Source organism: Penicillium taxi (assembly GCF_028828555.1).
Source record: "Penicillium taxi strain IBT 34144 chromosome Unknown utg000004l_segment0_segment0, whole genome shotgun sequence".
NCBI classification, from domain to species: Eukaryota; Fungi; Ascomycota; class Eurotiomycetes; order Eurotiales; family Aspergillaceae; genus Penicillium; species Penicillium taxi.
In genome coordinates, this window is record NW_026643206.1 from 6,019,137 (window position 1) to 6,034,931 (window position 15,795).

At 43.8% G+C, this 15,795-nt stretch overlaps 7 protein-coding genes across 7 annotated transcripts; 4 read left to right on the top strand and 3 right to left on the bottom strand.

Annotated features, from left to right (window-relative positions):
• On the bottom strand, positions 1-975 carry N7495_007133 (alpha/beta hydrolase; the record flags this gene model as incomplete). Its single annotated transcript, XM_057209784.1, has 1 exon — positions 1-975. One exon carries the CDS (start codon positions 973-975, stop codon positions 1-3), a length of 975 nt encoding a protein of 324 aa, XP_057063558.1.
• A 3,874-nt stretch (positions 976-4,849) lies between these two features.
• Positions 4,850-6,195, top strand: N7495_007134 (uncharacterized protein; the record flags this gene model as incomplete). The annotated part of the gene is made up of 4 exons (XM_057209785.1): positions 4,850-5,011; positions 5,065-5,175; positions 5,250-5,628; positions 5,822-6,195. The coding sequence occupies 4 exons, from the start codon at positions 4,850-4,852 to the stop codon at positions 6,193-6,195; spliced, it is 1,026 nt and encodes a 341-aa protein (XP_057063559.1).
• A 1,590-nt stretch (positions 6,196-7,785) lies between these two features.
• Positions 7,786-8,160, top strand: N7495_007135 (uncharacterized protein; the record flags this gene model as incomplete). The annotated part of the gene is made up of 1 exon (XM_057209786.1): positions 7,786-8,160. One exon carries the CDS (start codon positions 7,786-7,788, stop codon positions 8,158-8,160), a length of 375 nt encoding a protein of 124 aa, XP_057063560.1.
• A 391-nt stretch (positions 8,161-8,551) lies between these two features.
• N7495_007136 (uncharacterized protein) lies at positions 8,552-8,794 on the bottom strand (the record flags this gene model as incomplete). The annotated part of the gene is made up of 1 exon (XM_057209787.1): positions 8,552-8,794. One exon carries the CDS (start codon positions 8,792-8,794, stop codon positions 8,552-8,554), a length of 243 nt encoding a protein of 80 aa, XP_057063561.1.
• Positions 8,795-11,396: 2,602 nt separating this feature from the next.
• Positions 11,397-12,089, top strand: N7495_007137 (uncharacterized protein; the record flags this gene model as incomplete). The annotated part of the gene is made up of 1 exon (XM_057209788.1): positions 11,397-12,089. The coding sequence occupies one exon, from the start codon at positions 11,397-11,399 to the stop codon at positions 12,087-12,089; it is 693 nt and encodes a 230-aa protein (XP_057063562.1).
• Positions 12,090-13,037: 948 nt separating this feature from the next.
• On the top strand, positions 13,038-13,349 carry N7495_007138 (uncharacterized protein; the record flags this gene model as incomplete). Its single annotated transcript, XM_057209789.1, has 1 exon — positions 13,038-13,349. One exon carries the CDS (start codon positions 13,038-13,040, stop codon positions 13,347-13,349), a length of 312 nt encoding a protein of 103 aa, XP_057063563.1.
• Positions 13,350-14,203: 854 nt separating this feature from the next.
• On the bottom strand, positions 14,204-14,617 carry N7495_007139 (uncharacterized protein; the record flags this gene model as incomplete). The annotated part of the gene is made up of 1 exon (XM_057209790.1): positions 14,204-14,617. The coding sequence occupies one exon, from the start codon at positions 14,615-14,617 to the stop codon at positions 14,204-14,206; it is 414 nt and encodes a 137-aa protein (XP_057063564.1).
• Between the last annotated feature and the right edge of the window lie 1,178 nt (positions 14,618-15,795).

Sequence of the window (15,795 nt, forward strand, 5' to 3'; positions counted from 1 at the left end):
CTACTCCTTTTTAGACAGAACGCTTGTCGCCCAGCCTTCTCTGGTTTCGATTGATCGCTTCGACACGGCAGCAGTCGGGCAAAATTCGTCGAATGCGTGGAAAGCGCCAGGCCATATATGGAATTCTGTCGGTACACCGACCTGCGCGAGTTTACTGACAAATGTAATACACTCATCACGGAAGGGCTCAGCAGCACCCACATCAACAAATGTGGTAGGGAGTCCCACATAATCGGCAGCTTCGGCAATACCTGGCGAAGCCAGAATATCTACTTTAGCGCCTTCACCCTTTCCATGATCACCAAGATACATCTCCCAGCCTTTCGCGTTGAGTTTACCGGTCCATGATGCTCCAGTGAAGAACTGCTTAACAGAAGTAGTTTCGTTACGATGGTCGAGCATAGGACACATCAATAATTGACCGCAGATCTTAGGGCCGTTCTCGTCGCGAGCTCGTAGAGCTACCGCCAATGCAAAATTAGCACCGGCAGAATGCCCAGCAGTCATCAGTCGAGACCCGTCAATTCCAAGCTCGGTAAGATGCTCTCCCACCCACTTAAAGCCAGTATAACAATCTTCAAAGGGGATTGGATACTGGTGCTCAGGGGTCAGTCGGTATTCGACAGTAATGATTGTAACTCCAAGCTTTTCAATCCAGCGATCAACCAGGGGAATACTGGAGAAGCGGTTTCCCATAAATGTGCCACCACCGTGAATGTAGTAGATAGCTGGAGTCGGCTCGTTTACCTCGGCAGGCTTAAGAACAGAGAGGATAATTTCGCCGCCGGGAACGGGGACAGTGTGCTGTTCATGCTTGATCGATCTTCCAGCGGTAATTGACTCTAATGTGACCTGTGTATAGAACTCTCTCAAGATAGGAATCGTCTCTGGTGTTATTTCTGCGTCGTTCGTTGCAGGAGTGGCAGCCAGAAAAGCAGCCAGTTCATGGTCGATGGCAGGCTTAGGAAAAGTCATTTTGTATGAAATATAATGAGGAAGCGTCCAGATATCCTCGGTTGTATACAACCCATACTTGTGACTCAAGGATACTTATACTACTACCTATGATCCATTGTACACAGTACAGGTAATTTATGGAATAGAAATCCTTCGCGCGATAGAATCAAGAGCTCTTGACCCATAGATACCCACTTGCATTGGATTAATATTTTAATACAAACGTACGAAGTAGTCCGAGGTTGTCGTCCATCATTTCCATATGGCATATGGTGCTGTCATTGTAATTCCCGCATTTAATAGAGATATAGGTTATCAAAATCTGAACCTTAGACTTTTATGACATGGTAATCGATAATTTCAAAATATGGCATGACTGTGCTCATAGTTTCAAGAATTCGCAATAAATAATAGCTTATCGGTATTTGGGTACTCCATATTTAGATAGTAAATATTAGCGTCTTAGAAAATACTCGCAACGGCCACTGAAGGGCCTTTCTGTTTACTGCCGATCTCAACTGTTTCGGGTTAAGTCAGGAGATGGGTCCAGATTACTTTTGAAATTAATTGATAATAGTCGACATTTCAGTTGATCAGGACACATTTCTCTTTCCTTCACTTAGTTCGTTTTGGGTCGTATTTGTGGGGGCAATTGCAACTGCGTATCTCCGGAATTTGGAAAAAAAAAACATCATAAATCAGTACTGGCCCCTTTCATAAATTACCAATTTATTACGGACCCAAGCTAACGCGCACCCAAATGAAAATATTTCAACTCTCCGACCTTCCTTCTATCACTAAATCAGTAACCACTACCAAACGCCATGCCTCTCAATAATAAGGACCACGAAAACCAAATTCTTGAAGCTGTCAGCGCGTTTAGCAGTGAAGTTCACCCTACAATCTCTGCAACTGCGCAAGCTTTTGGCGTTGATTATCAACGCCTTCGAAGACGCGTCTAGGGGGAAACTCGTTATTTGAGGGACCACCAAATGGGTGTAGGCTTGGTGAAGACCAGGAGAATACTCTAACGAACTAGTTTGATAACCGTGATTTAATTGGGATGCCTCCAAAGATTAAGCAAGTTTATACTGCTGCTCAGAATATCTCGCTGGCTCTAAATCCTGATGCGAAGCCTTTAAGCCAAGATTGGGTTACAGGGTTTCTAAAACGAAACCCTGCATATAGAAAGAAACGCCGAAAAGCTCTTGATATTGAACGCCAACAAGCCTTTGATAAATCAACGATTCAAAACTGGTTTAAAATCTATGAAAAGCTGATTGAAGATGCTGGTATTGAAGCCTCTGATATCTATAACTTTGATGAGACTGGATTCCAATTGGGGTTGGAAAAGACTAATAGATCTGTCGCTCGCTTAGCGAGCGTAGCTAGCTAGTCGCCGATAACTGAGAACGGTGCTCGAGTTCTTACTGCAGTAAAGGGGAATTGGAGTTTACTGCAGTAGAAAGGAGTTGGTGAGCTTCAACAAACCACTACTCAACACCGTAGACAAACCACCAAGTGTAGTGGTCTCTACAGTACTGAATATTGTGGTTGTTGTGAAGTCTGCTTTTTCATTGATGAAAGAACTAGCTACTTATAGTATATGGGTGCCCCTCTGCCCTGGACGAATGTCATCATTCGTCCTAGACAGAAGAGACGGTGAAGACGGGACATTACTGTCGCGAATGCGCATCGCTCAAGGGTGTCGTTTGCGATGAATGCGTATCGTTCAAGGATGCCGTGATATACTAATCTAGTTCCAGAGTCACTGTCTTGGCAGAAGCTTTTTCGACCGAAATACTTTCCGTCTGTTGATGACCTTGTTTCTCGGCTGTCGCAACAAGATCATTACGCGAAAGCCCCGGAAAAAGATTATCTCAGGAACGAACACAAATCGAGATTCTACTACTATGGTTAAAGCTATCTCAACTAATGGATTTAGTATTCTACCAATGGTTATCCTTACCGTAAAACAACTTCTCTTACGCTGGTTTGATGATATTAGTCTAGCTATCTCTAAGAATAGCTATATAACTGATTTATTAGCATTTCAATGGATCTAGCACTTCGAGAGATATACGCGATCGTGTACTAAAGGCCCCTAGAGGTAGGACATGTTCATTGGGTTGGGTTGGGTATGGGTTTGAAGTGAAACCCATAGCCCATAAACCCATCTTTTTGCCAAGACTTTTATTTCACGTGATGTTTGTCAGTTAGTACTAGATTGAGGCAAAAATTAGGCACTAAGGCACTAATTACCCTAATTTAGTTTAGGCTGAGGCAAAATTAAGGCATTAAGGCATAAAAAATACCCCCATACCCAACCCAACCCATACCCACGTGGGTTGGGTTGGGTATGGGTATGGGTTTATCTTACCCCTGATGGGTTGGGTATGGGTATGAATTTTGAACCATACCCACACCATGCACATGTCTACCTAGAGGTTATTAATTATTATCATGTGATAACTTTGGATCGCATCTTACTATGGAATTCTTGGAATTTTGCGAAAAGCACAGGATTTAGATATTCTTTATCCCACCATATTTAAGACATCTACTTCAGCCTTTAGATGTTGATGTATTTAATCTCTATAAACATTGGCATTCGGAAGCAACTGAGGACGCAACAGAATCTGGAATAACCAAATTTACTAAAGATGAATTCTTGGCTACACTCTATTCTATTCGACAGAAGACCTTTAAGATATCAACTATTCGATTAGATTTTCGATTATCAGGGATTTGGTCTATTAATTCTGCTTTAGTATATGATGGTCTACCTGATTACAACCAGACTGATCAATCCTCAACACTAAACCAGAGTGATTCGAATGATTCAACTGGCTTAATAAGTTTAGAGGGCTATTTACGGCACGCCAGCGGCGCCATGACCTTTCTCGTAAAGCCTATCGTCGCCCTAGAATTATTACCTCTTCAGAAGTGAAAAGAATGAAGCTACTTAAGCAGAAACTGAGCGATATACAAGCTTTACATAAGTTACGACTGCGCTGGAAAACTGTGATGCAAGAGCTTAAACAGGTGTGTAAGGCGTAGGGAAGAAGACTACGGCGTCAAAGCTAGCTAAAATGGAACTTGAATCATTCGATTTCACCTTTATATCAGTAATAATTTAATATCTCTAAGCAGTTTATGGCTACTGATTTGATAATAGAAGGTCGGAAAGTTGTAATATTTTCATTTGGGTGCGTGACCCGCGTTAGCGCGGGTCCGTAATAAATTGGTAATTTATGAAAGGGGCCGGTTACTTGTAGCGAGCGCTACATCCAATCGGAAGTACTTTGTTTAGCCTGAACGACCATCAAAAGTACCTGTTGCCTTTAATATCTGGACTCGGCATCCCAGAGCTCTTCATCAATTATCGTTTTAGTCTAATACTGTTAAGGTTAGTCAAGCTTTATCAGCCGACACATTCGGAAATAAGAGCCTTCTTTGGTACCTCTGATGAACCTAAATTTTGTCCCTTTTATACTCCAGTGCCTGCTATCATGCCATATTTGGATACATATCTCTTGAACTTAAGCAGCCATCGAGAGCCTCTTCGTAGGGAGCAGTTGGTTAAATTGAAAGAGCCTAGAACCAAAACTGATTGGTGTTTTCCAAAATTGGAATTTGAATCCTTCGCGGGGCTGTGTGGGGGTCAGATGAGGGTTCAGCTACAAAATATTAATTAGTTATGCCGTAAGATATCCATAACTACCTAGATAATACGGCTAGTTCTCATCTTGGCTCAAATTAATTCTATGTCTTTTTGCTCCCTGTTTAACATCCGTGATCGATTGTTGCTTTTAAACTCATCTTAGTGAGTGGATGACCAGTCACCTGTTGTTGACGGTCAGATTTTGACCTAAAAATTTGATTCCCTGAAATGCATACACGACTCCCACTTGAGGGACATAGTCTAGTTCTGTTTGCCTTCAGTATCGTGTCTTTGTCGGCAGCAATTGTCGTGGTTTCATTGAGATGTTTTGTCCGACTATACATCGTTGGAGGGTTTGGTTTGGATGACATGTTGATGCTTATTGCATTGGTATTACCCAGCTTCCAACCCTATCTCGATCTTTTTTCTGACTTAATCGATAGGTTTTATTTATTGGTTTCTCTACAAGCCTTATCTACGGAACTATGACAGGAATTGGCCATCACGAAGTAGATTTCCCATCGGACATGATATACTATAAAGACGCCTTACTGGTGAGCCTTTCGACTTTCTTTTTCTCTCTCTATTCTTATCGGATGTTAAATTAATAACCGTTCTTTGCATAAAGTGTTATTGGCTCGCCGAGAGTTTCTTCGTATGGAGTGCCACATTCGCTAAATTGTCTATCGCCATGGCACTCTTACGAGTAACAGTCATAAAAACGCATCGCTTCATTCTCTGGGCAGTGATTGGACTCATCATTTCTGCTGGCCTCTTGTTTGGCTTCACTCTACTTTTTGAATGTCTTCCTGTCTCCTACTTTTGGTTGCGAGTATTACCGGACTCAGAGGGACACTGCACACCTTTTCAAATTACGCTTAGTCTGGGCTATACGTACTCTGTAATGTCCCTTTTTGCGGATTTGACGCTGGGAATTTTGCCTATCTTCCTAGTTTGGAAACTACATATGAATAATAAGACAAAGTGGGCTGTTGGAGGAATTCTGAGTCTGGGTGCCGTGTAAGTTGTTTCCCTAATTAACTTACTCTGATCTATCAGATTGCTGACTTTTCTTAGGGCGAGTATTGGAGTTATAGCCCGAATGCCATTTTTCCGTCAATATAATAACCCGGATTTCCTATGTTTGTGCAAATTCATTCTCTCTAATATATTGGATATACTAACATGCAATGACCGCAGACGCGCTCTATGAAATTACCATCTGTACAATTATCGAAACTGGGGCCGCAGTCATTGCAGGCAGCCTTATTACCCTTCGTCCTTTGTTCATTTGGGCCCTTGGTGGATCGATAGGATCCAAACATCGACATAGAAGAAACTCACCATCCTACCCCCTCAACAGCATGAGGAACAATAATAGTGCAGACCCGAGTACCTGGCGTCCAGATATTGAAGACGCCAAGAACCTCGTGACAACTGTTACCGCACCACGAAAGCATCGAGTTTTTGCTCATGGAGATGGCGACAGCAGTGAGGAACATTTGAATCCTGTTCCTGCTCGCCCAAATCACGTGAATATCCAAGAGACTATAACAGTCACGGAAGAAACATGAATTACGATTTTCATATGTAGTGTTGGCGGGCCTGGGGCTACAAAAGCTCTAAGGCTCATAGAAATTCTGTAGCGCAAGATTTAATTGATTCTATGGCTTCCAGAAATAGACAATATTGAACAAATACCAAAAGAAACCGAAAAAATAAAGAGGGGTCTCTCAAGTGACTAGCTTACTCCGACGTCGCCTTATATTCGACCAATCAGTTTGTCTTTCGACTACAGCATAATTTCGGTATTCTATATCAATTTTCAGTCTACTCAGGGGTAGTCAGTCGACAGGACATCGGATTTTTAAGTATGACTGGAATATTAGTTCAGTAGATAGAATGTACTGAGCTACGCAATTGTGAACCTTTTCTTGCATGCAGAGAAGACAGGCAGTTCACGTGTAGATAAGATACCGAATGAAATTTCTGTATTACAGCAGTGGATTGGCCGCTGCAGGTCTACCAGAGGCTAGAGGGGTTTTTCAGTGCGCGCCCAGCAAAGGGCATGACACTTTTGTACATAGCCGCGGCTGCAAATATGGTAGATTTGGTAGATACTATGGGGTCTAGCGGTCTAACTGTGGATGTGAGATGTGACAAAAGACAAACAGCGTTGCATTTGGCAGATACAGGATGTATATAAGTAGCTGAAAAGTTACAAGCTAAAGGAGCAGACTGCGAGGCAAAAGGTAGGAGTCAAAGAACGCCTCTAGTTGAAGCAGTAAGTCGTGGGCAAGTAAGTTTTGTTGAGTGGCTGTTACGCCAAGGGGCTTATATTAACAAAAAACGGGGGAAGCAGGAAACGCGCTACAGAGGGCGGCATTGATGGGCCAAGAAAGTCTAGTGCAAATTTTACTTGGAGCTGGAGCAAGAGTCAACGCCCAGGGGGGTTATTTAGGCAATGCACTCCAGGCTGCTGCACGGTGTAGGAGTGTAGAGGTGGCTTAGATGCTGCTAGATGATGATGCCGATGTTAACGCCCAGAGAGTGAATACGGTAATACCCTCCAGCCTGTTGCATCGTACGGAAGTGTTGAGGTCGTTCAGATACTGCTAGATATCAATATGGTAATGCTCTCATGGCCGCTGTATAACAAGGAAATATCCAACAGATACAGCTTCTTCTTGATGCTGGTTCGGATTCCTCACTCCATGATGAAATGGGCCATACTACTCTTCATATAGCGGTTTTATGGGGTCGACTTCATATTGTTCATCAATTTCCGTTATTCATCTCTGCTATTAATATCCAGGATAGGCTCTTACACACGCCCCTCCACGTGCTTATTTTTCACGATCATATTCATTATGCCTTGACTCCTCTCGACCATTTTGCTTTGGCTCTTCTCGACAATGAACAAACAGCACTAGTCTAACAAGCCTCTGTATCCACGTGACTATCAAGACGCACTTACTCCGCATTATTCTCCACTCTTCTTCCCCGCTCTTCTTCCCCATTCTTCTCCACTCTTCCTCTTCTCCACTCATCGAGACCTTGCCCACTAGTTTTCCCAGAAATCTCACCTGGTCAGAAAATGTCTTTTCAACGCCCATTTGAAAATATTGACAAATGTTCTTTCACAGAATATCCTCACCTCAAAAATGACCGAGGACAAAGATTCAGAGTGGCCATACCTCCCTCCCTTTATCGAGAAGTTCACACCATTCAAGCCCAGTGAGGAGTATGTTGTGGACCCCGCTACTCGAATCGAAGAGCTACGCGAGCTTCTCGCGCAACTCGAGAACACGTCCACCGAATACAAGCAATACTGGCAAATCAATATCGATGTCGTGATGAAGATGTATCAGAGTGGGGAATTAGGACCATTCAGACGCCCCCCAGTATATTTTGTTGATAGTAAGGTGGTCGACAAGGACCCATGGAGAGATGATACGGTTCCTACAACAGCAGCTCGCTGGTTTGAGGTATCACTGCCTATTCTGACCGCGGAATGTCTATTTACTAATCACTTTTAGGAATATCCTCGCTATCATCAATATTCTCAGGCAAATATGGGAATATAAATACATGAAAAGACACCAAATTAATCTTCTTCTATGATTAGCATCAGCAAATGGTTTAGGCATCTCTTGTTGGAGCGTTCCCCTTCAATTTCGCCCAAGGCATGCTTACGGTATGTTGATATATTGGATTGACATTATCAGGACTATACACTGACAAATCTAGATTCTTGCGCGGATTGGAATTCCTCTAAGATTGAACAGAAACCCTGCACTCGTGCACGATATTATCATGCACAATGACACTGGAAGCAATATCTTGACGGTGTTTCCATCCGACCTCCGGGGAATGCAGTACGACCCGGCATTCCATCTTGGTATCTTCAGTCTAAGGTCTTAGGTTCTGTTAGCAGATGGGAGAATTTCCAACACGACTCTCACTCTCGATATGCAGGTGCAGACGACAATAAGCGAAGAATTCACGCAATGGTTTGAAGAGAGCTGCATCCTTCGCCAGGATGACCCCAGACAACGCGTTTATTAGGAGCCGCGATGTGAGACCACCTATATTTTGCGACAGCTCCGAGAAATCAGCGACTTTACGTCGCACAGAAGAATACCGGTTTATTCTCCATTTTACCAGTCTCATAGTCATAACCCATAGATGCTTTTCTGCTGAGGTGTTACTTCAAGATATCGATAGCATTCACATTAGACCACACTTATTTTCAAGTCAGAGCCAATCCTAGAGCCAAGTCCTATTGTCGGAACATGGATATTGCAATCCCGCAATACCACAACCCGGAACGGAACAAACAGACCCCCGAGTCACGGGGGAATGACTATATTATGAACTCGAGTAGCTAGATGAATCGACCACACTTCACACCACCTTTCACACCATATATACTAAGAATATAGGACGAACCATGCCCTTTCCAGTATATATAGTGCAACGTGTGAACCCTATCCTTTCAACGTAGTTGATCGACATCCAGCTTTTTCATATAGTAAAGGCCCGTACTTTTTGATGGAAGATGCTTCAAACGCAAGTTGAAAAGGCGATTTCCCCTCGTAATCTTGTTGATGAATATTTGCCCCTTTGCGAACAAGATATTTGGTAGCGCTGGGATGTGCAGATGTACACGCGAAGTGAAGGGGTGTCATGCCAATATCAGTGGCGGGATCAACTTGAGCACCTTGGGCTATGAGAAGTTTGATCACATCAATCGTCTGGCTATCCTGTTGATCTTTATTTTTTGACATGCGAAGTGCAACGGCGTCCATAACCTAACGATCTTCACATCGACATCGGCACCAGCCTTCAAAAGCATTTCTGCGGTGTTTCGAAAACCTTCATTACATACCAAATGTAGCGGAACTGCTTTGAATTCATCTATTATGCTATGCCCTGCGTGTACCTTCGACATCAACGAAGAAGACATTACACCAGATGTTGAAAGGCACTACATCTATACACCAAGATGGCCATTTTACGTCAGGAAGTAACTGCTCTTCGCGAAGCCAATGAAAAAAGAAGCAACAAAAGGCACTTCCGAATGCGCAAATGGTCATTGAAGGTGGCTTTACTATCCAGGAAGGCCGCCAGCTTATTGACGCGTCAATAAATCGTGATACAAATAGTGGTGATATAAATAGACGCCAAACCCGGGCATCATCTCCAGGACGCCAGCGGCCACGCAGAAGCGGAATATGTAAAGAAACTGGACATAGGAGAGAGACGTATCCACAGTGCCCGATTCAATAGGTTATTTACATAGTCTTATTGACTTCAATGGAGTTATGAGACAAAAAATGAAAAAAAAAATGAAAAAAAAATGAAAAAGAGGGTCATTTTCACCACTCGTCCGTGTTTTAATTTAGTAGATAGCATCTAGTAGGATATTTTTTAAAGACTATAGATCCCTACCAGCAGAATTACAACATCCATAATAAAGAGATATTGGCGATAATCAAATCCCTTAAGTATTAGGAAGCGGAACTTAAAGGGCTTATATAGCGCGAGAAGTTCGATATCCTGAGATTCCTGACCAACCACCACTAGGCGTTAGAATACGATAAAGTGGAAGCTTATAAGGCTGTATTAAGTCTTTGTACTATCACTTTCTAACCGCACCCCACTGAAACATCTACCCACAACGTCTTTTCTTGATGTCCGATGAAGTTGAAAACGAAAAATTAACTAGAACTAACATTTATATCAATATTTTGAAATCGTCAGCCTCGTACAAGCCCTAGATGTAACTGAGATGGGCTCAAGAAAAGAATTGGGATTGACTTGTCCCCCACTTCTTTTGTCACTTTTGATTCGTTAATTAATTGGGATGGGCTAAAGAGCCTCGCCCATTTAGAATTCTAAGTCTTGAAAAAGCCTCGTGATTGAACTATGGTTAGGGATGGTAAGGCGTAGGAAACCGACTGGTTTCGATGTTTAACTTTAATCTTCGAATATGTACTCATCACCATCTGAAAACTGAGGCTATTTCTGAGGATTCGGTCAACCTCGTATTGATGGACGGCTAGACCTCTTTCTAGTCCGCCTTGCCGTCAATTCCAAGGTTGACAGGTGCACACTCCGCCTCCGCGTATAAATGCCAAGTCTTACTAAATCCGGCGATGTTTGCTAATGTTTGGTCCACCACTAAGGCTGATGAATTGATGCCTTTATATTTCCTGATTAAAGCTTTAGACTAGGCCGTTCTAATATTAGATCTCATAAGTTGCAAGTAATAGTTTAGGGTACTAAAACCTCCGACTAAGGGAAGTTCTCACACCTCTAAATACTCTAAGTCTTAATATATATATAGTTGATGAAGTCGTGCAAGCCATAGCAGCAGTTAAAATATAATTCTCGTATAACGCGGAGCAGCTAGACACTATTCTCTATAACTTATTTGAATGGCGAATATATGAGATACATCATAGATAGAACTTGGCACTTACTATCTTAGAATAAATCTTGATACGGAGGTTCTTGGTGTTAATAGCGGATACTAATGATATTTTTAGATGGAACAGACAGCCTGACACTTTCGTATCAAAACTTTCCTTAGAGGTCCTTGGCATGAAGTATGAGCCACTTCTAAGCCTCTTGCCTCGAGAAGAAGAACCTTGGAATGAAGTATGAGCGATGGGGATAAATACCTCGTACAATATGCTATAAGTTCCAAAGTTCATCAACTGTCAAGCACTCGGATATCATCACTAATAAATTGCAAAATCTATCCAAAATGCACTTCTCAAGCCTTGCTATAATTTCCTGTGTCCTCCCCTCAGTCTTTGCAGCTACTGCAACTGTACAACTCGCCAATGACCAGTCTGGTGCAAACGCCAATGTCGCTGTCCCTGTTGATGGCAGTAAAAAACTCGTCAAAGCCCTTTGGGGCAGCAGCTCTGTCGCATCTGGCGGTATAGTTTTCGCCTCAAGCGCTCAGCTTGTTGCTTTTGAACCAAACACTATCTGCACTTTCACTGATAATCCATCTTTGAAAGTATCATTGGATACTAAGAAGACTTGGGCCTCGTTTAGTCCTACATACTTCTCAGACCTAGCTACAGTTTCCTGTGTCTCATCCTCTACCCCTCCTAATACCAACCCACCTAAGACCGACCCACCTAAGACCGACCCACCAGCTGCTACAACTGTGCAACTCGCCAATGATCAGTCTGGTGCAAATGCCAATGTCGCTGTCCCTGCTGATGGCAGTAAAAGCTCCGTCAAAGCCCTTTGGGGCAGCAGCTCTGTCGCATCTGGCGGTGTAGTTTTAGCCTCAAGCGCTCAGCTTGTTGCTTTTGGAAAAGACACTGTCTGTACTTTCACTCAAAACTCAAAGACGCTTCTGTTGAATGCCCAGACGACTTGGGGTTCGTTCGGTTCTGTGACGGATTTGAGTGGTGCTGAAATATCTTGTAACTCTAAGTGACACAGAGTTTTCAGTATTGGCTGGTGAAGGAGTGGAATACTATCTTCTAACATTGAGTTAGGGCTTGTATATCCATGGAATTTATCATTTCAGGGGGTTCAAAGGTTGAAATGGGGCTAGGGGTCTGATCATTTCTATTCTTTAGTACTTGTTAAGGTTTTTGTATGATTTATTGTTTTTGTATGATTTATTGTTTCTGCATGATTTATTGTTTCTGCATGATTTATTGTTTGTAACCTCGCTCCTCATGATATACAAATATTTAACTAGCAATCGAACGAGAAGAAAATCGTGTCCGTAAGGTTTTCCTAAGATTACATTGTTCTGGTCAAGAACTTGAACTCGATTTTAGCAAGTTCTAATTATTAATCGAAGTTATAAGTCTGGGAATTGCTAGGCCCTAGTTTTACTCGGGTCTCTTGTAACTGCTGCCACCCTTGGGTATTGATCCTTATGAGTGTTCCACCAAGAAAGTGGCCACCTAGATGTAAGGATTAAAGTCCAATGCGAATGGAGCTACCGTAAACAAGAAATGAATGCTGAGAAGGCTACTGGAAGACGGGTGGGTGTGGTGTCCCATATGGCTCAATTCCACGAAGGTGAATTGGGAACAAGAACAACTCTTGAGGTCCTCGAAGACCTCAGAGAATTAAGTACATCTGGAAGTGGCGAATCTCAAACTAACTCACCAAGGGAATCCTTGTTTCCTTCATGATCGTCGGTGCCCGAGCCACCCTTTCATTTTTTTAACTGAACATTCATGGCAAGCATAACGCTCACTATTAGATTGTATAGCAGAAGTGGAAAAGTTGAGCTAAAAAAACAACAACCTCAGCGCAAATTTAATTTTTGAAATTTCTCAAGAACCAGACCAGTTGACGACTAGCTCGCAACGGCAAGTTAAATCTAACTCTCTGCGCTACATTTTGATCCCAGTTGCCAGCACATATGGCCATGGAATCGATGGTGCGCGTGTCCAAGGGAGTTGGGGTCGTTCCGGCGGCCGCAGCCAACCTGCATTTAACGCGTCCGACGAACAGAGAACGCGTAAGAAACACCAATCAAGAGGCGCACGCCCTGCTGAAGGACATCAGCAGTGGACAGAACTTCAATCCCAAGGTGACGAGCTTCCTCAAGAGTGTGGAAGAGCTCACCAAGGACCTCCTCTCAACCCCCATGAATGACTGGCAGGACGAGTTGGGGGCGCTGCGACGAGACATCCAGGGCATCAAGGCAGCTATAGAGCAGCCTTCGAAGTAGACAGTGGAATCGTTTGCAAAAATGGCAGCCAAGGCGCCAGCGCCGGCCCATTTCCTGTCCTCCTAGTCCTCAGGCTCTGAGCCTGCACGACCAATGGAGGTTGCACGTGATCGCGAGGTGGTCGTCTGTCTTGGCGACCGTGCGTAAAACAGCATCTTCAGGCGGTTGACGCCAGCTGAGCTCACAAAGAGGGCAAATCAGGCTAGGGCCAAGGCGGCAACGAACTCGAGAGACCCCGTTTCCGCCCTAGCTACTGTCATGATCCTAGCATCGCGCCAGTTGAGATCGGGCGATCTCCGCTTCACGATGTGGAATATAAAGGAGGCTGAGATCATGAGAATATATAGAGACAAGTGGGCTAAGGGTCTCTATAAGACAGCGTTTGTTCATCTCCTAATATAGGGCATCATCGTGCATGATGTTAATATACGCTCGCTGGGCATTGATAAGGCGATGGACGATCTAAGACCAGTGTAGGACTAGATCATAAAGGAGATGCTGGCGGCGAACGTGCATAACTAGGGAGGGGAGAAAGACGGGAGCGAAATTACGAAAATCAGCTGGCTCAAGATCCCGGCAGGGAAGAAGAGCGGCTCGCTTATCGTCGAGTTCGTGTCGCCAATCATAGCAAATGAGGCGATCGCAAGAGGAGTCCTATGGGATTACGACCGGCTGCAGGCAGTTCTCTATGACAGAACTGCTCGGGTGCGTCAATGCTTCAACTATCAAAGGTACGGTCATATAGGAGCCACCTGCGCCGAAAACATGCGATATATATACTGCTTAGAGGGACATCAGTCTCGGGATTGCCCTCTAAAAGATATATAAGGAGAGAACATATAGAAGTGCGCTAACTACAAGGGCGTATATACTACGTGGAGCCAAGACTGCGAGATAAGAAAGGTAGAGGTAGAACACGTCAACCAGTCAGCTAAGCAGAGAGGTAGATACCATCCTGTGCCGGCATACTTTAGCGTGAAAATGCCACTAAGCCATCTCGAGGTCTCCTCCACCAGTTCGTGGGGAACACCATAGGAGTCAATAGACTTAAGTGGAGGCAGCTCCGGGGGTAGCGGCCCTATACTGCAGGACGATAAGGAAACAGGCCCTAGTAACGGAGGGCCGAATAACAGTATAACGAAGACAACAACGAGCGTAGCAATAAAGGAGCGCAAGACCAAAGGGGGGAAAACCGGATCGAAAGCGTCATCTATAGGGAGGAAACGTGGCCGCCCAAGGAAAGCACCACAAGGATCCCAGGAAGCCATGAATACTCTAGAGGATATAGATATGTAGGAGGACGAATCGGCTGAGGCAGTAGGCACACCATAAATAAATAGATAGGCTTTCTAATTCGGACAAGGGGCAGTCCACCTGTTCATAGACCTAAGAGTGGTATCGTCGACGCCACTAGGAGTGATCCAATTCGAACCCGAAATAGCTCACGAAACGCGAACCACAAAAGAAATAAGAGAAGAAGCAATCAGAGCAAAAATGGCAAAGGCCCGTGAGGCACTGGCAAAGAAGAGAGCTTTATTAAAGGCGAGTTAAGGAACCACGTCCTCTATATCAATAAGTAGAGAGAGAGTGAAAAAGACGAGGAGCATTAAAAGAAGGAATCAGATAAGCGAGCCAGATCTAAGCTCGGTTAACAAGGTGAATATGGCTGAGCTAGAAGAAGCACTTCAAAGAGACAAAGATTTAGAAGAACATACCAGCTCGCTATCACTAGAGCGAGCAAACGACGACGAATACCAGCCCACACCACGTAAACGAAAACAACCTTAAAGCGACCAGCGGTCAATTCCCTAGCTGTCGTCAGAAAAGCGCAAGAAGATTTATAGCAGGAAAACTCACCGGCCTCACCAGCCCTCTCAACAATGATTAACGGAACGTATTAGCTAACTCAAGGAACCTAACTCAAGATCTTTCAATATAACGTAAACTGGTTAAAGGACATAGTGATGGCGTAGTTCATACGCGATCCAGAAGTGGTGTCAGCAGAGATTATAGCTATCCAAGAACCTTGGAGAAACAGCTTTAAAGATGATACCTACTACCTAGTAAAATAAACACACGACCTCTACTACCTATTCGAAGCGGAGACTAGTGCAAGGGCACGAGTATGCCTATTCATATCGAAGAAGATGGCACTAGGCATATATATTGTTCACTCAGCCGACTGCTAGGAGTATTAGATAAAAACAGAAGAACAGGAGCTCCGCATCATTAATATATATAATAAAGGAGGAATGTTAGCCATGAATGACCTAGCAAATGCTCTCCTCCTAGCCCGGGAGCAGATACTAAGAAGGATATCCTACCTAGTCATAGGCGACTTCAACCTTCATCATCCAGCCTGGGGCGGCGACAGAGCTTCGCAGGACTTAGGGTCAGACGACCTACTAGACTAAATCGACATCGCTGGTCTAGACCTATGGCTTAG